This window comes from Leishmania donovani, chromosome 33, assembly GCF_000227135.1.
Source record: "Leishmania donovani BPK282A1 complete genome, chromosome 33".
Lineage (NCBI taxonomy): Eukaryota > Euglenozoa > Kinetoplastea > Trypanosomatida > Trypanosomatidae > Leishmania > Leishmania donovani.
Window position 1 is genome coordinate 1,049,803 of NC_018260.1, and position 27,062 is coordinate 1,076,864.

The 27,062-nt window shown below is 61.4% G+C and overlaps 9 protein-coding genes across 9 annotated transcripts; all 9 read left to right on the top strand.

The window, feature by feature from the left end:
* Window positions 1-630: 630 nt before the first annotated feature.
* LDBPK_332700 (aminopeptidase, putative) lies at window positions 631-2,214 on the top strand (the record flags this gene model as incomplete). Its single annotated transcript, XM_003864046.1, has 1 exon — window positions 631-2,214. One exon carries the CDS (start codon window positions 631-633, stop codon window positions 2,212-2,214), a length of 1,584 nt encoding a protein of 527 aa, XP_003864094.1.
* Window positions 2,215-3,261: 1,047 nt separating this feature from the next.
* Window positions 3,262-3,561, top strand: LDBPK_332710 (hypothetical protein, conserved; the record flags this gene model as incomplete). The annotated part of the gene is made up of 1 exon (XM_003864047.1): window positions 3,262-3,561. One exon carries the CDS (start codon window positions 3,262-3,264, stop codon window positions 3,559-3,561), a length of 300 nt encoding a protein of 99 aa, XP_003864095.1.
* A 733-nt stretch (window positions 3,562-4,294) lies between these two features.
* Window positions 4,295-6,034, top strand: LDBPK_332720 (hypothetical protein, conserved; the record flags this gene model as incomplete). Its single annotated transcript, XM_003864048.1, has 1 exon — window positions 4,295-6,034. One exon carries the CDS (start codon window positions 4,295-4,297, stop codon window positions 6,032-6,034), a length of 1,740 nt encoding a protein of 579 aa, XP_003864096.1.
* A 669-nt stretch (window positions 6,035-6,703) lies between these two features.
* Window positions 6,704-10,168, top strand: LDBPK_332730 (hypothetical protein, conserved; the record flags this gene model as incomplete). The annotated part of the gene is made up of 1 exon (XM_003864049.1): window positions 6,704-10,168. The coding sequence occupies one exon, from the start codon at window positions 6,704-6,706 to the stop codon at window positions 10,166-10,168; it is 3,465 nt and encodes a 1,154-aa protein (XP_003864097.1).
* Window positions 10,169-12,053: 1,885 nt separating this feature from the next.
* LDBPK_332740 (enoyl-CoA hydratase/Enoyl-CoA isomerase/3-hydroxyacyl-CoA dehydrogenase, putative) lies at window positions 12,054-14,036 on the top strand (the record flags this gene model as incomplete). The annotated part of the gene is made up of 1 exon (XM_003864050.1): window positions 12,054-14,036. The coding sequence occupies one exon, from the start codon at window positions 12,054-12,056 to the stop codon at window positions 14,034-14,036; it is 1,983 nt and encodes a 660-aa protein (XP_003864098.1).
* Window positions 14,037-15,210: 1,174 nt separating this feature from the next.
* Window positions 15,211-16,662, top strand: LDBPK_332750 (mitochondrial processing peptidase alpha subunit, putative; the record flags this gene model as incomplete). Its single annotated transcript, XM_003864051.1, has 1 exon — window positions 15,211-16,662. One exon carries the CDS (start codon window positions 15,211-15,213, stop codon window positions 16,660-16,662), a length of 1,452 nt encoding a protein of 483 aa, XP_003864099.1.
* An 872-nt stretch (window positions 16,663-17,534) lies between these two features.
* LDBPK_332760 (hypothetical protein, conserved) lies at window positions 17,535-19,013 on the top strand (the record flags this gene model as incomplete). Its single annotated transcript, XM_003864052.1, has 1 exon — window positions 17,535-19,013. One exon carries the CDS (start codon window positions 17,535-17,537, stop codon window positions 19,011-19,013), a length of 1,479 nt encoding a protein of 492 aa, XP_003864100.1.
* Window positions 19,014-20,854: 1,841 nt separating this feature from the next.
* Window positions 20,855-24,109, top strand: LDBPK_332770 (dynein intermediate chain, putative; the record flags this gene model as incomplete). The annotated part of the gene is made up of 1 exon (XM_003864053.1): window positions 20,855-24,109. The coding sequence occupies one exon, from the start codon at window positions 20,855-20,857 to the stop codon at window positions 24,107-24,109; it is 3,255 nt and encodes a 1,084-aa protein (XP_003864101.1).
* A 1,663-nt stretch (window positions 24,110-25,772) lies between these two features.
* LDBPK_332780 (hypothetical protein, conserved) lies at window positions 25,773-27,062 on the top strand (the record flags this gene model as incomplete). Its single annotated transcript, XM_003864054.1, has 1 exon — window positions 25,773-27,062. One exon carries the CDS (start codon window positions 25,773-25,775, stop codon window positions 27,060-27,062), a length of 1,290 nt encoding a protein of 429 aa, XP_003864102.1.

Genomic DNA, 27,062 nt, shown 5'->3' on the forward strand with positions numbered 1-27,062 from the left:
TCGCTCTCGAACAATTTCCAACGCGTCTTTCTGTTTGTGATCGCTGCCGGCGCCCCCCTCCCCCACGCAGCTACGAGAAACTCGCCGATGCGGCCAAGACTTGAGCGTATGAAGAGGCTTGCTTTGCGCGCACATCTCTCACTCTGTTGCCTGTGTGTGTTATCAGGGCTGGCCATGCGGATCTACCCGGGCGACAGTGCGCCTTGCGTGCCTTTGAGCTCAACGCATGCCCACCCTACCCAGCCGTCTTCTGTCTACCCTTCACCGTCGACAACCAACTCCTCTGCTATTGTGCGCTTCAACTTCTCCCTACTTCACTGACGTGCATACACGCACGATGGCGCACGCTGCCATGCGCGCCGTGCTGTCACAGGATCTGTCAAGTTGCATGAACGAACAGTTTTGTTGTGTCTCTCGTATCTCCCGTGTCGCAGCGCATTGATCCGCATATCGAATCCTTTGTTTGTCCCTGTCGTGCTCGGTGTATTGCTTCCGTTTCTGCGGGTTCAGCAAGTGCCATACCCGCCTCGCACAACCTTCTCTTTTCGGGTCTTTTCACAGGCTGATTCTTCTGCAGCCTCTGCTCGTCATAGAAGCTGTCGCAGCTGTACGTAGAAGGCGACTTGAAAGATGGGCACCTACAAGCGCATCCGCTCCCAGTCGGCGTACGAGGAGGCGAGCGTGTCCGCCTTCGTAGACAGCTGCGTGGACTATGCGAGCAACGTGACGTTCCACGCGGTGGAGAAAGGCCGTGCGCTGACTTCAAAGACGGGGCAGGTGCAGACGGTGCTCGTGCTGGGCACGGATGCGCAGTTGAAGGAGATGGCGACGGCGGCGGCGTGCCCGCACTACGATGCGGCGGCGTGCGCTGCTGCTGCGACGGCGCCGGAGTCGCGTGCGCACGTCGTGAAGGTGACGGCGACAGTACGGCTGCTGATCGGGAAGGTGCCGTCCGTCGCGTCGCGCCACAACTGCGCGTCGCGGCCGGACCAGGTGAGCGAAATCGTGAAGCAGGCGATGGCGGAGTGCCCCGCCGCGGACGCCGAGGCTGGGCTGGACATCTACTACCTGGGCAGTGGCCACGAGGTGAGCGTGGCCGTCGCGATTGCGCGGTCGTGCCGGCGGTCGTTCACTGCGAAGCGCGGGCACGCGGAGCAGAACTACCTGAACGTTGGCCGCCCGGTGCGCGTGGTGATGCCGTCCGGCAAGACGGCGCAGCTCGCTGTGATTGCGCAGTGCGTGCAGCTGTGCCAGCGGCTGGTGGACGCGCCGACGAACCTGCTGGACACGGTGACGTTCACGGAGATCGCTGTGCGGTGGGCAGCGAAGCTGAAGGCCGCCGGCATCGATGTGTCCGCCGACGTGATCGCTGGAGAGGAGCTCCGCGAGCGTGGGTACGGCGGTCTTTACGGTACCGGGAAGGCCGCTGAGTACCCGCCGCACCTTGTGACGCTGTCGTACAAGCCGAAGGCTGCTATGCCACCCAAGGATCGAATTGCGCTTGTGGGCAAAGGCATCGTGTACGACACCGGCGGCCTTGCGATCAAGCCCCGCGACGGCATGTGCACGATGAAGCACGACATGGGCGGTGCAGCGGCCGTGTTCTGCGGCTTGTTGTGCCTGGCGATGCTGCGGGCGCCTATTGAGGTGTCGAGCATCTTGTGTCTCGCTGACAACGCCGTGGGCCCCCGGTCGCAGCGCAATGACGACATCCTGCGCATGAAGTCCGGCGTCACCGTGGAGGTCAACAACACAGACGCCGAAGGCCGCCTTGTGCTCTCGGACGGTGTCTACCATGCCTGCAAAGAGCTGAGCTACACGCCGAGCATCATTGTGGACATGGCTACGCTGACAGGCGCGCAAGGCGTTGCCACTGGCCAGCACCACGCTGCCATCTACACGAACTCAGAGGCCAGCGAGAACCGCTTCGTGGCCGCCGGCAAGGCGTGCGGCGACTTGTGTTTTCCAGTCGTGTACTGCCCTGAGTTTCACAACGCCGAGTTTGCCAGCGCTGTGGCCGATTTCAGGAATAGTGTAAAGAGCCGCGCCAATGCACAGGTGAGCTGCGCGGGGCAGTTTATTGGCAACAACCTGTCCAAGGACTACGAGGGCGAATGGGTGCATGTTGACCTGGCCGCGCCCGCGACCCGCGATGAGGCCACGGGGTTTGGTGTCGCCTTGATTGCGCAGACGTTTGCAGCGGAGCTGTTGTAGATGGGATTTTGCCGTCACGTCAAGCGACTAAGGGAGTGAGGGGCTGGCGTTCGCGGTCGTGGTGGAGCGGCCTCTGCGGAGCCACGGACCCCCCTCCTTCTCCCCCTTGTTCCTGTGGCCTATCGGCCGAAAAAAAAAACACACACACGCAACCCTCTGTGCTGCATCTGTCCTCGCTCCCTTTTCGTTGTTTTTTTTTTATTGCTTTTTTTATTTCAGTGGGGTGGGCATCGGTCGCGCTCCCTGATGGTATCTCTTACGCACTCCTCACTCAGGCCCCCCTCCCCTCCTCTCACGAATCTCTGCTGCCGTTGCAGTGGCAGTTGCAGCTCTGCCTTGCTCCCTACCACTCCGCTCGATGCGTACGAGGGATGCTGCAGCGCCCCTCGTACACGTTACACCGCCGCGGGGTCTGCGCTGTCCATTCGCGCAAGCTGAGCCGTATCACTCCTCCCTCTTACCTCGCTCTTTTCTCTGCTCGCTTTTCTTTCCTTTGTGCCGATCGGCGCATGTGGGGACGGAGTACAGCGAAGAGGGTGCTGCGGCACAGCGTCCTTCCCTTCCGTGTTGGTGCGTCTATGAGTGTCTGTGTCGCTCGTCGGACGTGCACAGAGCGACGGCCTCACCACCACCCACAAACACGCGCACATGGCTTGAAAACCGTTTAAATACGCGCAGTCGTGTCAGCAGAGCAAGTCTTTCCATGGTCGCTATAGAGCTATCTATCCCAGCCGATCCTGGTGTCTTCTTTTCTAAACTGTCATTAAGGCTACTAAACACACACAAACAGACGAGCAGAGCACGCACCTCCCGCTCAAATCGAGGTAGCGCTCTTTCGGTTCTGATTTCCATCCTGCGGCTCGCGTGCCTCCCTCGCACCGAGCGCGCCAGGGCAACGACCGCCTCCCCGCACTGTCGAGAGGACACATTTTGCCGCTTCTCTCTCGCCATCATTCTCTTTGGCATTCTCCCCCCCCCCGACGCAGTGTCCGTTGACGCCCTCCCCCTTCTCACTCAAGTTCTTCGACGGGTTCACGCAGATAAGCAATGGGGCTGCCAGGCTGGATGCGGCGGTGTGAGATCTATGCGATCTGCATGGTGTGGCCCATCGCCACCGTTGTGGGGCTCGTAGGCACCTACCGTCTCTTCATGTGGAGCTACGGCGGTCGTGAGTGCTTCCGCTACGTTGCCATTCAGGAGCCGTTTAAGGAGGAGTGGTATCAGGCGAACCCCAAGTCGGCGCTTGGTATGGACACGCCACTCTCGCACGTGCCCAAGTACCTGGAGACGCCAGGGTACACCGTCGACGGGGCCACGGACGATCATCCACACCACCGCAACTTCTAAGCGAGCACATAAGGGGATGTCAGCGACTCGCCGATCATACCGTGGGCTCTCTCGCAGCGCCCGTGCTCATTGTCGTGTTCCAGCAGCTGTGCTTTCTTCACCTGACCGTTCCCTTTGCCCCCCCCCCCCCGTGCGCATCCGCGTGCGGGCGTCAAGGGGGCACCGAGCTGCGGTGCTTGTCGGTGCCTACTCACGATTTTCTTGCATGATCGCACACGACTACTCGTGCGAGGGTGGCGGTGCTGCTTGAAGGGAACTACCGTGTTACCCTAATCGCGTTCTGTTGCGGTGCTCTGTGTTTGTGTGTGTGGGTGTCTACATGCTCCTTTGCGTGATTGCAGTGCTCGAAAACAGCTAGTGCGCAGTCCAGCCAAGACCCACTGGCTGCAGCCTCCCTCTCGGTTCTCCCTCGCCGTTCACAGTTGCCCGCATCATCTCTTTACTTAACGGCAGGCCTTGCTGGTGCTCGAAGGCACCTGCGAGGAGCCTTCGGCGGGTGCCGTTGCATGTGTTGCTGGGCGGCTGGCCTCGATCTCGTGTCTCTCTCGTGCACGCGTTCCAGCTCGAACGTCATCAACGCCTCTATCTCCCCCTCCTTCCGCCTCCGACCTGATCTCCTGTGGCATAGGGACATATCTTGCACGCCTCACAGCGCCTACGTGGCCTCCTGCACGAGGGCGAGTCTGACTTCTTCTCCCTTTTCTCTACCGTTTAGATTGTACTCTCCTTCCGCATGAGATGCTCCGCCAGCTTCCTTTTTTCCGGCGCTCCTCCGGCTTCTGCTGGCAGTGCTTCGGGTCAGCACCAGCACTCCTTGCGTCCTCCTCCTTTGTCCACGAGCCACCTCGACCGCGAAGCCCAGACAAGCCTTGATGTCAGAAGAATGCGCCCGCCAGTGGATCGTCCAAGCAGCCGCCGCAGCAGTTGGCGCAGCCGTGCCCCTCGCCCTGTCACGGCTCGCCAACTCTGCCGCGCTATTCTCGGTATGGATCATGTGGGCGTCTGCACAGCAGCGGCCGGCAAGCCCTGCAGTCGCCACGCAACGCAGGAACCGCAGACTTGTGTGCTGTCGTCAGCGTCAACGTCTAGTGCGTCTGCACCGTGTGGAGAAGACCACGAAGTGCGTGGTGACATATACGGTTTGCGCGAGACAGTTAGCGCCGCCCGTCTGGGCGAGAGCACCATTCAGCTGGATGCTGCCGCGTGCCACCGCGTTGTCGTGTGCGGCCGCATTGTGCGCTGTATCGACGCCTTTTCCAACGGTAGCGTCGCGGCTGCAGCAGGAGCCGTCTCGTCGTCCGTGTCACCAACTGTGGTTCCATACGACCTCTTGTGGCTCTCCGACGCCACCGGTGTCGTTTGCGTGTTGCGGCTCCGCCCTGCTCTTGTGCACGGGCGCACACCGCCTTCTTCCCCCGGTTGCTTGTGCGGCGGATGGACAAGCGTGTCCGCGCGCGATGTGCGCTGCGACACACTGGGCGCCGCTGGTGTTGAGCTATCAGACGTCTTTGCCGCTGTTGACGCCGGCGGAGCTGCGCCTTCTGCCATGTCTGCAGCGGCACGCGCGTCGCTGCCGGACCGCAACTCATGCTCACCTGTGCCTGAGGAACGGCGGTGCCCTAGTGACTTGGGAAGTGGCGAGGTGACGACACACAAGGCCATCAGTTGGGGCACGGACGCGACAGCAGCTATGGTAAGCCGTGGCCTCGAGTATGAGGATGACTATGCCCTCGGTGTCAACGACTACGTGGTGTGTGTAGGGTCTCTTGCCTTCGCCGACGTTGATGTGCAAACCAGGCATGCTCTGCAGCCGTATGCCAGCGATCTACGCCAGGCTACCTGGGCCACAGCCACGTCGTCGCGGTCATCCTTCTGCGCCTTTCCGGGCGACGCGGCATACTTCATCGGCACTGGCGATGCCTCGGGCGACGCGGGCTGCCGTGCGAGCGGTACAGATGGAAGAGACGCCGCTACCGAGGAGGAGGGAGCTGCGGCTAGCGTGCGACGGCGCTCAGCGCCAGCACCGCCGCCACGGCAGGCGTTTGTGTTACTCCCAGGCAGCGAGGTGCCGCTGACGCTGGACGCGGCACGGACACAGCTGGGCTTGGTTGGATCGCTGCCATCGAGCGCCCATTACCTCACCGCTGCTGAAGCCGCGCAGTGGGGCTGCACACCTTTTGATCATGCCGCCTCCAGCTCAGCGCTGTCGTCATTCTCGGCATCCGAACTCCGCGACCACGGCGGCGGAAGGAAGCTAGCGACATCTGCCGGCTGGGCCACATCGACGGCACACGCCTGTGCAGGGGCTGACATGAATGCAGTACCGCTCATGGGCATCAAGGGATATCCACGCCTCGTGCTTGACACGAATGAATGCTTGTTTTGGTGGCTTGCGGCGGCTGAGACGCACCTGCGCTTGCGCGCACGCGCGGCTGCGCCCCCTCAGCCAGTGTCTGAACCGACCGCTCCCTGACCCCACCCTTCGTGCAAGGATACCGCTTATGAAGAGACAGGGACGCTCAGCCTTTCGCTTTCTACTCTCCTTGTTTTTGTGTTCTTGTTTGCTGGGGCCCCTCACATCCCTTGGCATGTCTCTGCTGCGATCTGCTACTGCGCATGCTCGCTTTCGATTCGGCCGCGCTCACCGTCGGCAACCGCCCCCGTTCCCTACACACAGGGCACGTGAGAGAGAGAGTGACACAGGTGCTCATCACCTCGTCAGCGCACAGCGCGCAAGGCGGCCGTCTTGTCGTCCCTCGGCATACAGGTGCACGGCATCTGTGGCGAAGGGCAATACACACTGACACCTACATGTGTCTTGTGTGTAGTGTTGCGCGTGTGGCTTTGTTTTGGTTGTTCCACGCGCCATCGCCTGGCCGGCTCGCAGCCCTCACCACGTTTTTCTCCGCCTCCCCTCCTCCCCTCTTCCTCCTCTTGTCCGCACCTCGTTTTCGTTTCTGCTTTGCGTTGTTGGCCGGCGTTGGCGCAGCCGCTAAACAAGACACACACACGCAGACGCGCGGGGTGAGCACTGCTGGATCAAGACGCAACGGGCCCTGCGCACCTTGCTCAGACCTCTTCACCCGGACGTCACTCTGCGTCCACCTCTACTCATCCCTTGCGCTGACGCTAGCCAAACGCAATGCGGCCAGGCGGAATTAAGCGCTGCCGCAGCGGCTCCTGTTCTCCGCCGCTTCCGACCGCGTATGCCCCTGACAGAGGCGGCGGCAGTGTGCCGGCTGCTGCAGCCTCTGCGCTGGCTGACGGCAGCGATCTTTTCGCGTCCTGCGGACTGCTTCGTAATCGACAGCGCCATATCGGTGACATGAGTGCCGCCGGCCTTCGCGGTGGTGGCGCGGCATCCGCAGCTGACGTGTATGTCCTTCAGAAAAACCTACTACACCTGCAGACACTGCAGGAAGTGCTGCGGCGCACCTCGCTGGCTGAGATGCGCGACCGCGAGGTGGTGGAGTGCCTGCTTGGGACGGAGCAGTGGCTACGCGAGCTGAGCCGGCCGTTGGCGTCGGCGGGCGTCGGCATCAGCGCCAATGTTGGCGCATCATCATCCTCGCTCAGTGGGTTTCCGCCGTGCGTGGAGGGCGACGCACTGAGAAGCGCTTACCGTAGTGCCCTCTCGGAACTGCGCCTACTCGTGCTTGGCGTCTTGAACACGATGCCATGGTGGCGCGTCGTGGAAACAGTGGCGGGCAACCCACCAGCGGCGCAGACGCGCGGAGCACGCACGGCTAGCGCCGGCGGCGGCGGTCACAGCGGCAGCGAGGCTGGTGCTGCACGGGTAGCAGCGCGCCACGCTAGCGGTCGGGATCATTCCGTGGCAGCGCTCCACGTCATCACGCGTTGGCACGTGCGTCTCCAAATCGCCTTTGAGCGTGTGTGTCTGGTATTGATTGATCAGTCGCAGCAAACCGTGCGCGGCGTTCTCGAGGTGCTGCTGAAACCCTGTCAACTGCGCCCACCCGTGCGCGATGGCGCGCGGCGCTCCATCCCGAGCGACAGCTTCATTCGCGTCCTGAACGCGGTGGCGACCAAGTACAGTCCCATCTACGTTGTGGAGCTGCTGGAGGGCTGCATTGCCGACTTTATGCCGCGGCGGCGGTGGGCGGAGCGACGCCACCACGTGGCGTGCACCGCTGTGTTGCTGTACTTGGCACTGGAGGGGCATACCCCAGCGTACCATCCACGACTCGGCAACAGCCAAAGTTTGCTGCGCGCCGTGGGGCTTCTAAAGTCGCTGCGCTCGCGGCGCGCCGATGGCAGAGGTGATCTGAGCGGCTCTCCATGGTTGCTGCCGCCCGCCACGGGCTCCTACTCCCTGATCCTCCCAGGAGGCACGTCAGAGGAGAGCGGAACCGACCTGGGAGGGTTGTCCTCTCCGATGTCGGCGAAGCAGCAGTGCGACCACGCATCACTGTCGTCGATGCTTCCGACGGCCGGCGTGCTGCCGTCAGGCTACGTGAGCGCCACGCTCTTGGAGGGGGCAAGGGCTGGCGAGGTGTCGCTGAGACAGCCGACTCTGCCACATCCATCCCTACTTGGAGGCAGCTCGTCCGTGATGGATACCACCACCACGGCGAGCGGCACAGAACTGAGCGACGGCGGTTGCGCGAGGTCTGCGGTGAGTGACGGTCTCACGGGTGGCCCATCTGGACGCTACGTCAGAGCCGCCTTTTCCGGCGTTGGTGGAGGCAGCGACAGCTCCACAGCAACAGCAGCATCGTGCCGAGGGAAGGGCAGATCTGGTGGAAGGGTAGCTGGACAGCTCAGCAGCGAGGGCGGCGGGAGCACGGGGTTTTTGCCTGGAGCGGCAGTAGCAGCCGGCGCGCCAAGCGTGCTCGACGTAACGGTAGAGCACAACAACAAGCTCCTGTCGTACCGGAACGACATTTTGCGCGTTCTCCTGAACCGGCTGCTGGATGTGGAGTTGACGCTAGAACCGAGAGACGCAGAGGAGCAGCAGGGCGGATGGTCACTTCTCGGGGGCATGTACGGGCTCGGCGGCGGCGGTCCATCCTGCGCGATTTCGTTGAGGTCGCGCCAGGCGTCTGTCCGCGGTAGCCCGCTCGGCTCTCCAGCGACGCCCGGGCTGGGGAGCCCGTCAGCCCTCCTTTCAGCGCCGGCATCGTTGCTTCCGGGTGGGAATGGCGGCGGTTCCGCCAGTGCGTTCCCCAGCACCCCGATCACCGCTGCAGACGCGGATACGTCTCGACCCGCCGCGACTGCGTCCTCTGACTGCAGTAGTTCTGCGTCTTTCTTGCCCACCGCATTGCTTCTTCCACGGTCCGACTCGCTCGGCCTCATTGGTGGCACTGGCCTTGCTGACTGGAGTTCTGCGGCCGCCTCGCCCGGCGCGTCGCTGGCCTCAGTGCAGCCTCTCGAGCGTTTCTTCAATACACTGTCGCAACCCTATCTCCGCATTCTGCGCGACTGCGCAACGCTCGTGTATGGGCGACTGGCTGATGACCTCCGTCGCCAGCAGATCGCCGGCTCATGCGGAAACGCTGATTGGTGGATGGACATTGTGCCCTTCTATTTGACCGTCGTAACGCGGGTGGATCGTCCAGTGTACTTGCTGTACCTGGCCCCGAGTCTGTCAATGCTCGGGACGGAGGATGAGCCCGTAGGGCTGCTGCACAAGCTCATCACTCTCGTTACCAAAGGTATCATGCCAGTGGAGCAGCCGCGCAGCAGCAGCAACGCAAGTGGCGCCTTCGCGCGCTCCTCGGCGATTTGGCAGTCGTCGGCGACGGCATTCGCCTTCAGCGCTTCGTCGTTGCCTCTCTCGGCGGCTCCCGCGCAGCCGGTGCGTCTGCGCATGGCGCCCCCGACGGGTGCCAGCCGTCGGGTCGTTACCATGGAAGAGCGCCTGCGTGCGGCTCGTCACATCTTTCCACTCTTTCGCTTTCTGCGTAGCCGCATCGATGAGGCCAGCGGGGAAGGCGTGCGGCGCCGTTTGCTGAAGTGGACGGCACAGGAGCTACGCCGGCTTGGCGGTTCCTCCGCCTCGGCTATGGGGAGCAGTGGTGGGCCAGGCGGAAACGTGTATGCGCGCAGCCGTCCGCTGCCCTCGCGAGAAACGCGACTAGCCCTCATCACCTTCGCGCAGTGCGCGGCGATATCGGAGCTGATGGGGGTCGATGTGGTGCCGCAGCTCAGCAGCGCCGGCAAGGCGGCCCGCGACTCTTCTCGGTTTACGTCGAGCACTGCCTACGGAGATACCTCTGACGGCATTGCGGCCTCCTTGGAGCCTTTCCTAAACCGATACACGTTGCAGAGTGAACCGCCGGCAGATGATGGGGATAATGAGAACAGCAACTGCTCAGCAGCTTCGTCGTCTGCATCTCCGTCGGAATCATCGTCATCACCATTGGCGTTGGCGTCTTCCGCGATGCGTGACGCGGAGCAGGCGAGACTGAAGGCATCCGGAAAGGTCGTAGCGACTGCTGCGACAGGGGCGCCGTCTGTGGCCCCACGTGGCACGGGGCAGAGCCGGCGCCGTCGTCATATCGACCTTCGACAAATGGAGTTTGAGGGGTTGCTGCAGCCGCAGTTGATGGCGTACTGCCCATGGCAGGCGTGGTTGAGTTGATGTGCTCTCGCGAAAAACACACAAGCACACACACACACACACACACACGCACGCTGGCGATGTCATTCTGCTGTGCAGCAGGTGTGCTTTGGGGCCCGTAGGCCAAAAGGAAAGCCAACGGTTGCCGAGCGGTCCCTCGATTTTTTTTTTATTCGATGCTGTTGTTTTATGGTGCTCTTCGGTGCGGGTGTGTTGTGTTTTGTTGTGTGTGTGTGTGTGTGTGTGCGTAGGAGTGGGGTGCGCCCCCCCTTCTCCTCTCCACTTCCTCAACCTCAACGCCACGGCAACAGGTGCCAAATCGACGGGGCGTCGTTCGGCAACAGAAAGAAGTGTGACTAGCGAAGTAAAAGCTGTGCGTCAACACACACGCACCCGACGGGCAAATGATATGTGCTGCCCCTCTTCCGTTTTTTTTTTTTCGGGAGAGAGGGGGACATCCGTGTCTGCGGAAACAAGAAAGCATGGGCAAGGTCCGTTGCGTGAGAGGATTGGTGGTGATGGTGGTGGGGAGGGGAGGGGCGCTGACAAGGGTTAGATGAAGAGAGACGATGATGAGAGAGAGGGAGGGAGATGGGCGCCGCCGTCGCTCGCCCTCTTCTCTGGTGACATGCGTGCTGGTCGATGCATTCTCACAGTGGGTATGGCTGCGGTCGGAGTACACCCCTTCTGTTTTCCATCTTTGACGACGTATACATGACCCAACGCCGCGGCACCGGCTGTGAGCGTTCCTCGCATTGCGGCTTTAGTCGCTCTTCAGGATAGTCGCGACTGCGCTATGCCGCCCCTCGTCCCCTCCTCCTTCCCCTTCGAACCCTGTTCGGCCCGTCCGTGTCACGAATGCATGCACGGCATCACTCTCTGCATCTCTTCCATCCTAGCTTGCACTGCCTTTGCTGCACCCAGCTGCACTACAGCTCGCAGTAGCGTTATAACCGACTCCATTGCCCCTTTCTCCAGGTCCTTACTCCCTCGCCTCCGTCCATCGTCGGAGCTCCTTATCCCCGCCTTTGTGTTTGTCTTGACGCACTCGTGGGGCACCCCTCCCGTAACAGCTACCCACATAATGAAGCGCATAGAGACCGTTTCGAAACACCTGCAGGACAATGAGTTTGTCCGCGTCGAACGACGCGGTGGGGTCGGGCTGATCCGCATGTTGAGTTCGGCGCCGCCGCGCTCGCACATCGGCGGCTGCATACTATGTGCTCCAATGCGAGCGCAGGTCTTGGGCGCCCTCAAGACGCTAGAAGCCGACGCCGACTGTCGTCTCATTGTGCTCACCTCAACCAGTCACCGTTTTTTCTCCAGCGGCATCGATATCGCCAACTTCACGGAGTGCTTCATCTCCGACCCTACCGCGCAGCCGCCTGTGCCATCCTTGTCGGAGCTGACAGCCGCGGTCGCCATGTGCCCCAAGGTGTGTGTAGCAGTTATTCAGGGTCTGTGCTCGTCATGGGGGCTCGAGCTTGCTCTGGCGGCCGACTACCGCATCTGCGAGGTGAACGCACACTTCCGCTTCCCGGAGGTGCGGTTTGGCATCACCCCCGGCGGCGGCGGTGCACAGCGGCTCGTATGCCTCGTTGGCGTGCCGCACGCGCTGAACATGCTGTGCTACGGCCGCCGAGTGTACGCAAAGGAAGCGCACCAGATCGGCCTCGTTGACGCACCAGCGTACAGCGCCCCACACTTTTGGACGGCGTTGGGAGGGTTCCTCGAGAAGCACGTCACCGCGGCCACTCCCGGCACGCCAGGCGGCCACGGCGAAAAGGCGACCGGCCTGAGCACGCTGGAGGAAGCGCGGGCGGCAAAAGCGGTCGCCGTGCACCGCCGTCGCAGCTGCCCGGCGTACGCGAAGCACTCCCTCTTTAACCGCGGCTGGTACGCGTGGATGGAGCACAAGCTGCGCGAATCTGTGCCGCGCGAGGTTCGGGCTCCGTACCGCGCGATCGAGGCGGTGAAGCTGGCCGTCACGCACAGCTGCCGTTTCGACAGACGCCGGAGCGTTCCGAGCTCGAACGGTGCCGAGCAAAACGACGCCGCGGCTGCATACACGGCGGCGGAGCGGGCGCTGTTCGAGTCTTGTCTTCTTCTGCCTGAGACGCAGGCAATGCAGCACCTGATGCGTGCGTCGCAACGGACATCGATGTCGTGGGAGAGGAAATGGATCAGCCAGCAGCGCCCGGTGCCAGGACTGGCGATTATCAACGATCGCAGTTCGGCAGTGCATGTCGCGGTGAGCCCTCCCGTCTCGGCGGCCTCCGTGTCCGACCTCCATACAGACGACGGCACGGCGCGACTGGGACTGAAGAAGGTGGCTGTCATTGGTGCCGGCACCATGGGAACGTCGATTGCACTCATGCTGCTGCGGCAGTCGGAGATCGAGGTCATCTTGGTGGAGGCGGACGCTCAGCGGCAGGCAGTAGCCCGCCATGCCATCGAAGACTACCTGCGCAGCCGTGTCGAGGCACACCGATTATCAAAACACCGCTTCGACGACATGCTGCACCGACTGCGCGTGACGGGCAGCTGCATAGCCCCGTTCCCTCCTGTCCTTGCGGATGCTGATCTCGTCTTCGAGTGTGCGCCGGAGGTTGCGGCGATCAAGCAGAACATCCTCGCCGGCCTCGACTCTGTCTGCAAGCGCTCCACGATCCTTGCAACGGGCTCATCGGCGCAGGACGTGAATGAGCTCGCAGCCGTGACGCAGCGCCCTGGTCAGGTGCTCGGCATACACTTCTTCCCCCCCGCAAACGAGTCCCCGCTGGTGGAGGTGATCCGTGGCGCTGCGACGGAGGGGTGGGTCGTGGAGCGCGTGATGCACCTGTTGTGCCAACTTGACAAGTACCCGATTCTATCTGTTAGTCGTCACGGCTACGTTGGGACTCGGCTGCTGCTCACCGCCCTCTACCAAGCGTACGCAATGCTGGAGGACGGCTGCTTCCCGCTACAGATCGACAGTGTGCTGCGCAAGGATTTCCACTTCACTCGTGGCCTCTTTGAACTGGAGGACATCATGGGCCTTGATGTGATCGCCATGGCGCGCGCCTCCATGATGGCAGTGGCAGCTCGCGCGAGCGGCAGCTCGGTACCGACGCCCAAGAGGGTAGGCATTGAGCCGAGCGTGCCAAGCGCCTTTGAGCTCAGCAACGCGTGGTGCCCTCCGAGTCGGCCTGTCTTTGACATCCCAAACGCTCTCGTTGCTGCTGGCGCCCTAGGCCGCAAAACGCGAGAAGGTTGGTACAAGTATTTGACACCGCAGGAGGCAAGTCTGGGGTATCGCCTGCGCCACCCTATCGCCTCCTGGCTGTGGACCGGATCTGCGCCAAACCGCCTGGGCACCGGCAATACCGCCAAGGACGGATCTGCTGCAGGCGCCACCACCGCTGCAGGCTGCGCGTCCATGTTGTTGGACGCTTCCACGACACCGTTGGTGGCAGCTTCGAGCGCGGCGTCGCGCGAGCGATACCCACTGGTCAGCTTGTCATCTCTTATTCGGCAGCATAACTACTCCATCGAGTACCGCACAATCGACTGCAGCAAGCGGCGTCGCGTGACTCGCCGGCCATTCTGCGAGGAGGAGATCTTTGAGCGCATCGTGTTCGCCATGATAAACGAGGCGGCCAAAATCATGGCAGACGGCATCGTTACCAACGCGGCTGACATTGACTGCATCTCTGTCTACGGGTTTGGCTTCCCGGCGTGGAAGGGCGGGCTGTGCTACTACGCGGATCATGTGGCGGGGATCGACAAAGTCGTACGCAAGATGCAGGTGTACCAGCGCGCGCTCGGCTCGGAGGAGTTTCCGGCGCCGTGTTTGGCGTTAAGGGAGATGCAGGTGAAGGGCATGACGTTTGCCTCCATGTTCAAGTAAGCGACGGCACGAGGCTTGCGAGAAGGGCTGGCAGCCGCTTGTTCTGAAAACAGCAGTACTGCGGGAGCGCAAAGCGAAAACATTTTCCTACGAGCGTGCGCGAGCGCCCGGCAACCTTCTCGCCCCTCCCTCCCTCCCTCCGTCTTCTTCCCTCGCTACCGTTCGAGCAGCCACCTCATGCGAAGCGGAATCTTACAGAAGATGTGCGCAGGTCTGCGCATCCTTTCAGTGCCAAAACTGCTCAAACTGCTGCCTTGCGGTTCGCGTTTGTGTATGTGCACGGACGGCACGCGGCGCTCTGGAATGGGAGAGAAGAAGGGTGCCCAGCTAAGGCGAGACGCCTGACTGCGCTCGTGTTTCCTTGCGCTCTGTGGCGTATCTCACTAGGGCATGTTGAGAATGCGTGCACAAGAGCCACAAAGGCACTGAGACAGGGGCGGAGAGGGGCAGCACATCGACAGAGATCAACAAGGAAGATGGCGTGTGCGAGCCGGGAGAATCTGAACAGCAAGCATACCGAAAAAGAAAATGAGAGAGAGGGCCGGTGGAGGGGCGGGAGCGGGGAGGCGCGCGCGCAAACCTCTTCATAGACATGGCACGCACATCTGGGAGAGAGGGACAGTGGAGAAGGGCTGGGGAGTAAAACGCGCCTCGGCCCAGGAGTCGTTTCGATGAGCTGGCAAAGGAGGGGAGAGGCAGCGAACATGAAAGGCCCGCGCTCATGTCGTCTTTGCGGCGACAGCTTCCAGACGTGTGCAGCCTTCTCACCACATGCGAACGGCTGCTCATCACATATTTTTTTTTTTTACTGTGCGGATTCATATCTCCAGGTTGCATGTGTAGGCGCGAAAAACTGGAGACCCATGTCGGCGGGTGAGATGAAGGGTGCACTCATATCGCACCAGGGCTTTCGCGATTACTTTTCTCTCGCTCTCGCTCTCTCGCCGCAGCACGCACTGAACTCTTTAGTGTTTCCTTGTGGGGTGCTTCACCTTTCTGCAGGCTGTTGACCTCGCGCTGATAACAACTCGCTCGCTTTCTCTGTTGCTCTCACTCCGACGCACGCCTCTGACCGTGCTCTCCACACGGCAACATATATTTACGAAGAGAAGCACACAAACAACTGCCACTAGCCCCCCTCCCTCCCTCCCACCTCACCTCCGAATCGATAGCGATGCTCGCTGCGAGTCGCCTTGCCCGCGGCGTTGCCGAGACGGTCACGCGCGAGAGCTTCACCATATCCCGTCTTACGAACGGCCTGCGCGTCATCACATGCGAAGACGGCAACGGCATCACCGGCATGGGGCTTTTCTCCTTGAACGGCCCCAAGTTCGAGGAGGCGGGGAGCTTTGGCGCTGCGGCGGTGATGGAGTCACTTCCGCTGCGCAGCAACGCGCGCATGACGACCGAGACGATTAGCCAGTCGCTCGGTGTCTTCGGCAACGCGTACAAGGTGACCAACAACCGCGAGGCCATGTCCGTCATGCTCATGATGCCGCGCTACCACCAGAAGGAAGGGCTCGATGTACTGAACGGGATGTGGCTGCACCCAACCGAGAACGACGAGGAGTTCGCCGTGGCGAAGGCGCAGACCCTGCACCGCAGCTCTCTCATGAGTCGAGACGCGACGAGCATGCTGTTCGAGCTTGTCCACAAGGCCGGCTGGAGCGGTCGTGGGCTCGGCAACCCGCTCTCCCCGACGGAGCAGCAGCTGGAACAGCTGACACTGGAGAGGTTCCACGCCTTCCACCGCCGCTACACCACGCCGGAGCGGACGGTGCTGGCGGCGACGGGTGTGGCGGATCACAAGGCGTTTGTACAGGAAGCGGAGGTGCGGCTGCAGTTCCCTCAATCGACGGCGCCATCCCTCCTTTCGTCTAGCGCAGAGACGGCGAACAAGGCAGCTGCTGCGACAGCTCAGCTTCACCCGTACACGGGCGGCTGCGAGTACGTGCAGAACACGACGGCGCCGGAGTCCATGAACAAGTTTCAGGAAAAGAACCTTAGCCACATGGCCCTCTTCTTCCAGGCCATCCCAATGGCCCACCCCGACTATTTCACCTTCTCGGTCATTCAAACACTGCTGGGCGGCGGCACCTCGTTCAGCTCTGGCGGCCCTGGCAAGGGCATGCAAACCAAGCTGTTTCGTGAGGTGCTGAACCGGGAGCCGAACCTGCACGGCATGGAGTGCATTACGGCGTGGTACAGCGATGGTGGCTTGATCGGCCTCTACGGCTCTGCGCCACACGAGCACGTGAGCAACCTCTTAAAGATCATGATTTTCCAGGCGGCGTCGATTAGCCAGCGCATCACCCCGGTGCACCTGGAGATGGCCAAAAACCAGCTAAGCTCGCAGCTCATCCTGTTGGGGGAGGGGCGTGAACAGTTGCTGAACGACATGGGCTTCAACCTTCTCGTGCACAACTACACGATTACGCCGCAGGAGACTATTCAGGGCAGCGCTCAGGTGACAATGGCACGTCTCCACGAGGTGAGTGCGCAGCTGGTTGAGCACCCGGTGACGTTTGCCGTGTACGGGGAGACGAAGGGGATGCCGGAGTACCATCAGCTAGTCCAGGCTCTGAAGAAGTCGTATGCGTCCCTGAACAAGAGCACACCGGCGTGAGAACGGAGCAAAAAAAAAAAACAACAAAAAATGAAGAAAAGCAACGGAGAGATAGGGCATGTGATGCTGGTAGCTCACTCGGGGAGGGGGGGAACGAGAGGGTGTTTGACCACGTCGCGCTCTCCGTGACTTTCTTCTTGCCTATGCCTCTTCGCTCATGTGCAGCTGTGAAGTGTGCGTTTGTGTGTGTGCATATGCGCCCCTTGATTCGCCCTTTTCTATTCTTTTCGCTTGTTTCCATCATCTTCACAGAGAGCAGCTGAAGAATGTGATAGCGAGCCGGCATGTGGAGTCACCCCCCTTTTCACCCACTACCTCCTCCGTGCTGTTCGCTGGACACGCATGCACGCAGCTCCTGCATGGGGTTTCAGATTCTTTGTGCGCCCATCCTTTGGTACGTGCTTGTGCGTGTCGTATATGGTGTTTGTGTTTGGTGCGTATACGTTGGCAGTTGCGGTTAAGCACAAGTTAATGCGCGAGGTAGCAAGTATAATAATGCGCGGGAGCCCAACCAAAAACAAAAGGCAAATCGAGCACCGTCCTCTGGGCCAAGCCGACAGCAGGGACGCTACACAGAGTCGAGGCTGCCATGACTTGAAGAGCGTGGCTCCTGTCCATGTGTGTGGGCGTACGCCAGCCACTGCCGCGCCTCCTCCTCCATCCACGGCTATGGTGGCCACGCCATGCGTCTCCCTTTTCACCTCTTCATCTTCAATTTCAGCGCCCTCCTCAGCGTGTCTTGGAGGGTTCACACAGCAGCGAAGTCAAAAAGAAAACCGCGCCACGGCTCGCCCCCACCCACAGGACGACAGCACCCAGACAGAAGGAAGCTGCAAGCACGCGGATACGTCGCTGTTGTTGTCGTGCGCATCATGAGTGTCCTACATGAGGTGCTGGTCAACGAGACAATCATAGAGGCGGTGCGGGTGGCTCTTGACAAATACACCGCCGAGGGGCATCAGCTCTCCGCAGCAAGCGGTGACGGCGGCCTCTCCGTGGAAGAAGAGAATTTAATCCGTAGTGGTGTTCTTGCCGGGTTGCAGGATCTCTGCGCAGCCGCCCAGCAGAGTCTCACCCGCATGGCATCACTGGAAAACGCCAAGGGGGCGGACGGCGTCGCGCATTTGCGTCCGGCGACAGCAATGACCCCGACCACGCCGCGGGCGTGGAATTCCGCTCTCGCACGACTGGGACGCAACGCAACGGCGATGCAAGATGTCGTGCAGCAGGCGGTGTCCAGCATCTGGGCCCATCTGTGCAGCGGTATGAACCGCAAAGGAAACGGTGTCGAGCTCATCGCCGCCACCGCTGTCTACGCGGCCACCCCGGAGGTGACTCGAGCACTGGAAGCCGCTGCCGCAGCGCAGCACGCTCTTGCAGGGGATGATGCCTTGCCAGCGGACGCTGCGTCGCCGATGCCGGCCGGGAGTATTGCCGTGCGTTTAAGCACTTTCTCTTCTGCGGAGTGGGCGTGGCTGTCGGCTACCCTCGTGCTTGGCTACCTGATTGTGTTCTTTGTGTTTGGGCGTATACTGGGTTTTGGTGCTGTGCTCAACCGGCGGCGGCCGCGGACGACGACGGTGCTGATTGGCCTGCCCGGCAGCGGAAAGACGGCACTCTTCGTGCAGCTGGTGCACCATCAGCAGCTCTTCGATTCACGGACAAGTATGCGCGAAAACAGTGGATACATGTGTGCAGCTGCGCAGCATGGCCGCTCCAACAGCACGGCAGGGGTGAAGGTTGTCGACTGCCCTGGGCATCCGCGCCTGCACCAGGGAATGTTGCGCGCCCTCAATGAAGCCGTCAACGTCGTCGTGGTCATCGACTCCGTCACCGTCCAGGACAATCAACAAGAGGGCGTTGCCGCGCTGGCGGAGTTTCTTTTCAATGTTTTGCAGTCACCTGAGTTCTACGGGGTCCGCCGGCTCCTCTTTGCGTGCACGAAGCGCGACGAGGTGATCAGCTACGCCTCCAAGGCGGTGCGCAAGCTTCTAGAGGCGGCCATGGTTCCCTCGATCGAGTCGCGGAAGAATGCGATGGGCCGCGTGGAGAGCGTACGCGACGGCAACAACGCGGTCATCACCGGGGAGGGCAAGCCTGGCGGCGGGAGAAGCGGTGGTGGCCGTCGGTACATGCTCTCCTTGGACGGCGCGGACAGCGATGACGGCGGAGGGCAGGCGCCGCCTCGCCATGGGCCTTTGCGTGGGGCGGCCGGAGCGAGTGCGAAGAGCTTCAGTTTTGACCAGCTGGGGATTCCTCTGGCATTTGTGGACGTGAGCAGCCGGCCGAACGCGGCGGAGCACAAGTACTCGATCGCCATTGTCGAAGACTTCCTGCTGGGGAACGGCTGAGGGAGCGGATGTGTCGGCGTTGAAAAGAAAAGAGAAGTAGACCACAATGACGGAAGGCTGGTGGGTCGGTAAGGAGAGGTAGACGAGGTCGTGCTGACGAGTGTCCCGTGTCGAGAGGGTTTCCCTCGAGTCTTTCTTTTTGTTGCTGTGTGGAGCACCGGCGCTCTCGAGCACGCCTGTGCGCTCGTGGTTCTCTGCCCCCCCCCCAGTCATGCATCTTTCTCATTTCTGTTGTTTTTTGATACCCTTGTCGTCGCTGCTGGCGTGGGGGCGCCTCTGTGTGCGTGTTTGTGTGGGCGCGTGCAGAGATGCGCGTTTGGTGGGTGTGGCCTCTTGTGCATTTCCCGGCTTTCTCCCGTCATTTACGTCCCTCTCTGTCTCTCGTCATCTTGTGCGCATAATTTCTTGTTCTTTGCTGCCCACACCGTTGCTGTGAACTTCTCCGCCCTCGCTCCTTCTCTCTCGGTCTCCTTGCGCCTTTTTGGGTCGGCGTACGGGTTCTTTGTGCACGCACGTGCGGATTTCGTGTTGTCATCTTTTCGTGCACTTGTTGGCTCCTTTCGCATCCTTGTCCACGTACACGTGCTCACATGTCCGTGAGAGCATGACATACGGAACCGGAGTGGCGAAACCCCCCCAAAAAAACGCCTCTCTACCCTTCCTTACCCCCCCCCCGATGGGGACGGGGGCATGGAAAGGGCACAACACCCTTCGGTGCGTGGTATCGCAGGGTTCAGTACGCCCATCCTCCTTGTCGGTGTGTGTGTGTGTGTGTGTGTGTCTGTGGCGGCATCTAAAAGCCAAGCCAGTTGCTGTTCCAGTGTTCGTGCATAGCAACAAGAGCGAAGAAAAGACCAAACAACGGCAAGGGCACGCGCAGTCCCTACAGTGCGTGCGTGCGTGCAAATGCTTCCAGGGGCTACCGCAAGAGCTCCGTCATCTATGATGGTACGGGTTGTTGCGTGCGGGAGCACACACTCTTATACACGCACGCATACATGCATACGTAGCTGCCGACGCGATCCTCATCTCTCTCCCTTGTGTAGCTACCTATGCCGTGCAGCGGTAACGGTGGGTGCTCGACACCCTTTTGCTTTTTTCTTGAATTTCGTTTGCCAGCCAGCCACAGCAAATGGCGCATGCCGCAGACCGCACCTGCACGCCTCGCTGCTCCGTCTGCATAGACGACGAAGGAGTACACTAAGTCATGTCTGCGCCCGCTGCCAGCGCTCTACGCCCCTCTTCCACTTCCTCATGCGTGTAAAAGCTCTCTGCTTCTTCCCTCATCTCGTTTTCTTCTTTTTGTTGTTGTGGTTGTTGCTGAGCCTTTGCTGTCTCGATTTCTCTTGCACCCTTGCGTCGATACACCCGTGCGCCTTGGGCATACTCGATGGCACACAAACGGAAGCCCCGTTTCGTTGCTCTGCGCCTGCTTGCGCGACTCTCTTTCTCTCGCTCCCTCTCTCTCCTCACCGGCTGCCCATCTCTTCAGTGAGACGTCTTTGTAGCGATCACGGCTGTGAGTGTTTTGTTGACAGTAGGTCGTGCTGTCGTTGTGGCCAATCTTGCCCCTCGCGATCCGCCTCGGTGTCGCTTCTTCCACTGCCGCCGTGGAGCTGCCCTTTCTTCTCTGTGCCCGTGCGTACTGTGGTCTGCGGTGCCGTTGGCGTTGCCGAGCCCCATCCGCCACTCGCTGTGGAGATTTACACGGACGCCACCATTTTGTTTGTTTGTTTGCAGCTGTTGCCGTTGTCTCCCGCACCCTTGTGGACCCCCGCTTCCCTCTTCCCCCTTTCCCCACCCTCTCTCTTCCCCGCGATACCCCGTGCATCCGAGACAGCATGAGCAGCTTTCTTTCGCTCTCGTCGCGCCGTAATCAGCAGCCTCACAGCCGTGACAGTGTTACGAATGCGACGAGTGTCACAACAGCCACGCCAACCAGTGGTGGCGGTAGCGGCCCCATGCACAAGTCGTCGTCGTCGTCGTCGCGGGCATCGGTGCAACACAGCAGGCCCATCAAGGTGGTATCGTCAACCTCTCGCGAGGAAGTGCGGAAGCGCCCACATGAAATGCGCGCTGAGGTGGAGGGCATCATCCACGTGCTCGATGGTGGCATCAACCGAACGCCGCTGCCCCTGCAGCAGCGACAGAGCCTTCTCAGTGGAGTGCCGCATGAACTGCAGCTGCTAAGCAGCGGCGGCACCGCTGGAAGTCGCCAGGAGGCGACTCAGGAGGCGGGCAGCACGGTGAACCTCATGTGCGGTGAGCTGGGCAGCTCTTTCATGCACTCGTCTTTCATGCTCAGCACGAGCAGACGCAGCAGCGTGAAGCCCGACTCAATGGCGGTGAACGCCCAAACCCAGAGCAAGGGGAGCAGCGAGACTGGTGACCACGGCAGCGGCGTCGGCCGACGCACCACTGGGGGCGACATCCGCAGCCTTGATTCGAGCCTTCAGTCGCTTTCCTTCGCCTGTGACCACCGCATCTCGGATCGCTCGTTGTCCGTGTACGACTCCCCGTCCATGCGAAGACGCAGTATCGCTGTCGCTGGCAACGCCGCCGATGCACCGCTCCCCAGACTCGCTCAGCGCAACACGCTGCTAGAGGAGGCCACCTACGCCCCCCCTGCGCCGCTGACAGCAACTGAGAAAGCGGCATGGCGCAAGGCAACCACCACCGTCGTTCTCACCGAGACCCCGACCATCTTCCTCTACGCTCATCAGGACGAGGCCGTGTCAAACGAGCACGCTGACAAGGTCACCACCGTCGTGGCGCGCAACAGCGAGTATGCGGCCGTCGAGGAGACGTACCGCACCGACGAGGGCACGCAGTTTCACAGCACCGGCGCCATCACCATGCGCGCGCCAATGAAGTCGGTGCAGACCGAGGTGCAACCGCCGGCGAGGAAGGACAGCGGGGCTCTGCAGGTGACCCCATGGATGCTGAAGGACGCGTACGCGGCGGCGCTGGAGGCGGCAGAGGACGCGGAGGAGGATACCCAGGAGGAGCGACAGCAGCAGGCGGGTGACGCAGCTACCGAGGCGGCTGGTGGCGGTGCCGGCACAAATGTCGAAGACGCCCTGCGTGACGGAGATAACATCGACGGCGACGGCAGCCTAGAAGACGATAACCAAAGCAGCGAGAATGGGCAGTCCACCTTGATGTCGTCGGAAACAGTGACGCATACGATGAGCAGCGATGGGGGCATGGCAAACAGTGCCAAAGTCGCTACTGGGGCCTCGGCCACGACTGCTGGCGTGGCAGCGAGCAGGCAGTGGATGCTGGCGGAGACGTTGCTTTCCACGCTGCGCATCATGGAGCGTGCGGTGGTGCAGAACAACATGGAGGTGGTGCAGCTCGCCTATCGCGGTATCACAGTGGAGACCTTTGACCAAGGTACGGGGACGGGTGCAGCGAACGGAGCGGCCATTCCCGCTTCTACCGCCAACGCTCCTGCCCCCGCGACTGCGATGCGTGCGCTAACGGCGGTACCGGGGCCCGTGCCAGCGGCTATCAGCGTGCACACCACCTCTCTGCCAGGAATCCCGGCCGACGCCCCTGCCGCGACTCCAGGGGTTGGAGGAGAGGCAGCGGCGACGGCGGACGGAAAGCCGGCTGGGCGGGTGATTGACGCGGAGAGCAGACAACCGGATGATGCGGCGAAACTCACATCATGCGCAGCCGTGGCCTTCATCGACGCCCCGCCGGTGCGACTCAGCGAGGGGATTTGCCTTCTCTGGCGTTTTGGCTCGCCGCAGCTTACGCGCGATCGCGGTGTGGCGTGCATGACGTGGAACCGGCGTGAGAGTGACATGCTGGCGGTGGGTTACACCGCGCGCCGGCGATCGTTGCCGCAGGGCGACGCCGGCAGAAGGGCTAGCGATAGCTCGTCGGTCATGGCATACAAACGAGCTCAGGGTCAGGAGGCGCACGGGATGGTGTGCTGCTGGTCACTCAAGAACCCACTGGCTCCGGAGCTCGTCCTGTACCTGCGCGGCGAAGCTGACGTCACGGCCCTCGCCTTTTCTGTTGAGCACCCAAGCCTGCTTGCCGTCGGCAGCAGCACTGGCGAGATTGTCGTCTACGACATCCAGCACGACGTCTTGCTCCCTTCTATCGCTCCCGCCGCCGTCGGCGCGACCGGCGGCCAGCACACCGGCTCTATCTGGGAGCTGCAGTGGGTGCCGAAGGGAAAGGAGCACGGCGAGTTCCTCACGTCCATCTCCGCTGACGGCCGCGTTGTGCAATGGGCGGTGGGCAAGTCGATTGAGCGCGTCCCACCGGATCTCATGCACCTGCAGCGCCAGCCGGGGATGCAGGTAGAGAAAGCCTTTGTCGCTGGTGTCGCGGAGGCGGAGGCGGAGGCGGCTGCGGCAGTGTTGGCCGAGTCCGCGGTGGGCGGTAAAGGCTGTCAGAAGACGCAGCACCGAAAGTCGACTCAGAAGAGCGGTGCCGGGACTGCGACTATTCGAACCGCCGGTGGCGGCGGCGCTGCGGAGGAGGCGATCCTGTCTCGGCAATGCGGGGGCATGTGCTTCGATATTTGCCCTTCGGACACGGCGGTGTACATCGTCGGCACCGAGGACGGCTCCGTTCTGCAGTGCAGCAAGAGCCAGACGGAGAACTACGACTTCGAGTACGAGTCACACGCGGAGCTGGTGTACCGCGTTCGGTGGTCGCCCTACAGCGCGGCATACTTTCTCACCTGCTCGGCGGACTGGACGTCGCGTCTGTACAAGGTCGGCACGAGAAAGGCGCAGCTGCGCTTTCACAGCGTCCGGCAAGACGCCGTACAGGACGTGGCGTGGTCGCACACGAACGCTCTCACCTTTGCCACGGTGACGGCGCAGGGCAACGCCGAGGTGTGGACGATCATGGATGCCATGCACCCCCGCGCCAATGTCGAGTACCGTGACCACCGCCGTCTCAGCGCTGTCCTTTTCGCAGAGCAGGAGACACCCGTGCTCGTCGTTGGCGACGAGGAGGGCGACGTGACGGTGTTCCGGCTGGACGGATCGTCGTACAACCGCGGGGACGTCACAGATGACGAGCAGGAGGCGTGGCTGAAAGAGGCGGTCCGGAAGCAGCTTACGTAATCCACCGTCTGCTTGTTAGTCAGGAGTGGAAGTGGATGAGGGGCAGAGCCGCGCTGGGGAGCGTGAGGTGAACTGCATGCTCTCCGGCTCCCATCGTTTCACGTTGATGAGAGCTCGTGCGCGCTAGTTGTCTTTTCTTCTGCGCCTCTCACTCGTCCACGGCGTTGGCTGGGTGTAGGCGTTGCTCTTCTTTTTGTGGTGATGTTATCTTCGTCGTGAACATGGCTCTTTAGCCTGCTCATGTCTCCGTGGGTGATCCCGCGGAGTTGAATGGCGGAGAACGTGAGAAAGGCCCGTTTCCTGTGAAAGGGAGACAGCGAAACGAACCCGAAAGGGGCGGCGACGCGGGCGCGTGTAGTACGACCAGATAAGTGCGCGTCTGTGTGTGTGTGTGTGTGTGTGTGTGCTGGGTCTTTTTTTTTCCAATCCGCCCAGCTGTGCCCACCTCCCCCCTTGCTCACCTCATTCTCTCCGTTTGTGTTTTAGTAGTAGTATCCCCCACCCCCTTCTCTCTGCGTTGTTCTAGATGCCATTGGGTGCTGACGCTCGTCGCACGTGTGTGCCTTCACGATAGATGAACGTGGGCGCGTGCTTGTTCTGCTCTCTCTGTTTGTGCGAGAGAGGGGGAGAGAGCCATCTCTCCGATTGTGGTTGGTTACTACGCGTCTGGTTGTCGCCCTCGCATCTCTATTCCTGAGGTTTTGGCTCGGTAGTCTTTGCCATGTACACTTGCATGTATGATAGCTCTCTTACGTCCTCGCACGCTCGCACTTGTCCGGCCCCTCTTTTCGTTTTGCTTTTGCTTTTTTACATTTTCTTATGTTTGTGTCGCTCCTCCATGCAGCGATGTGCCCGCACGTATTAGACGAAGTAAAGGCAAAAGAGGCACTTGTGCCGGAGCGTGTGTGCGGCAGTGAACAACTTACTGCCGCTCTCCCTTTCTGACGCACCCTTCTGCAAATCTGGTGCGCGCTCACTCATGATGCAGATAGGCGCACGAACTGCAAAGAGGTGAACGAGGCATTACCAGATCGGCAATGCCCTCTCGAACTGTCCCTTCTGCGTCCCCCTCCCCTCCCACTCACCCTCGCGCCCTGCACTTACTTCCCCGCTTCATCTAACGACGGAAGAGGAGGTGATTTCTTGCTCATGAGTGGGGGTACATGTGGCTTGCGAGGTGGCGAACGACGATTCTACGTCGCTGTAGATGGCAGCCGCTTTTCTTGCGCTCCACAGACACAGGAGTGCACCTCGCGCCACAGTAGCCGAGGGCTGCTTTATCCTTTGCGCTTGTAATCCTCGTGTCCGCAGTGCTGCCTCAGTACCGCCTGTCTCCCCATCCGATCTCTCTCCTTGCCTTCTCGACCCTCGTCTTCCCACCACCACTCCTTCATGGAACATTCAACAACGACAAAAAAAATAAGAGCCTCGCTGCAGTCCTCCGGCACCCACGCAACGGCAGCAGCAACAACTAGCCAAGGGCGATTGCTTGCGTGTACGTGTGTTGGTCTGCCTTCTCGGTGGTTCGCGCTTGTCCTCTTCGAGCTCCCCCGTTCCTTCTGCCGCCGCTTCCATTCGCACGAGAGCAGCAGGCGCGGACGTGTTTCGTCTTTTTTCTCTGTAATTGACACGCTCGCACGCGCCGGCGTGTGCCAGCCCGAGTATGGAGCAGCAAGGTGAGGCAGAGGCACCACCGTCGCCGACACAGCCTACCGATGCGCCAACGGTGAAGACCAGCTCGGCTGACGGGGCAAGCGGTGCGCCGCCTAGTGCAGCTAACGCTCCTGCCGGTACGAAGGGCATCAACTCGGTGCTTCAGCAAGTCGACGGCCCCGTTGTGGCCACTGGCCATGCGCAAGAGGACGGCGCCAATGCTCCCACCGCGGTTGTAAGGGGCAAAGCCAGCGCGAAGGCGGTGAAGCGGGAAGTTGGGAGCAGCAGGGTCGACGGCACGCCAAGTGCCATAGCCGCGTCGTCGACGTCGTTGGTTTTTAGCCAAGGAAGCAACAAGACGGATAATCATATGCCACATTCCACCGCGCCGGTACACCTCGGAGACGGAGTTCAGTATAGCTCGGCGATCGCCGTCGGGTCAGCGCACACGGCTGCGCCACATCAGCCGCGCTTGTCATCGTCGCCGCGCTACTCGCACAGCGGTCGGCAAGTCATTTCGGACGCGTGCAAGCGCTCCGAGCCGTTCCTGCGCGGCGCTGATGGCAACTACAGCACCGTGTACGCCGCAAGTGGCCTGACCGTTAACGCACAGTACCAGACGATCCCTGAGGAGCACGCCGAGTACCGCCAGCGCAACAAGGTGAACCTCAATTACCGGGGGCCTCTCTACGTGGTCGAGGATGTGTGCGTGCCGTGCAACGCCTGTGGCGGCCCTGTTGACCCTGTGCGCCGCGTACCGGTCGGCTCCCTCTTTTTCCATGAAGGATGCCTTCAGTGCTACCTGTGTGGACGTCGCACCGGTGTCGCAGGTCTATATATGCAGGTCGATCGCCAAGCTGTCTGCAGCGAGTGCGCCGGCCGCGGCTACGAGCATTGGGTGCCGCGCCAAGAGGTGGAGTCGCGCGGCATGGTGTACGGCGCCACGCGAGGCGATGTTTATGCAGCTATGGACGCGCATGACCGCGGTGCTGCGAAGCATCGGCAACGGCGCATTGGGAGCCTGCCCATCACAGCGGGTGGCGGCCCCTCGACATTGAACAAGGCTATCGTGCCGGGAGCGCTGCCGCCGACTCTCTCCATCGCCAACGTGCACAACCGCCGGAACACCAGTGCCCGCTCCTTTGCACTGATGGAGCGGCAGCAGTACTACACCCAGAGCGATAACAACGTCATTATGGCGTTGCCTGCCTCGGCGGCGCGGCCGCCGTCCGTGACTGGCGGGCGAAAAGGTAGCACGGCGCCGCTGCAGTACCGCCTCACAAGCGGACGACACGCTTGA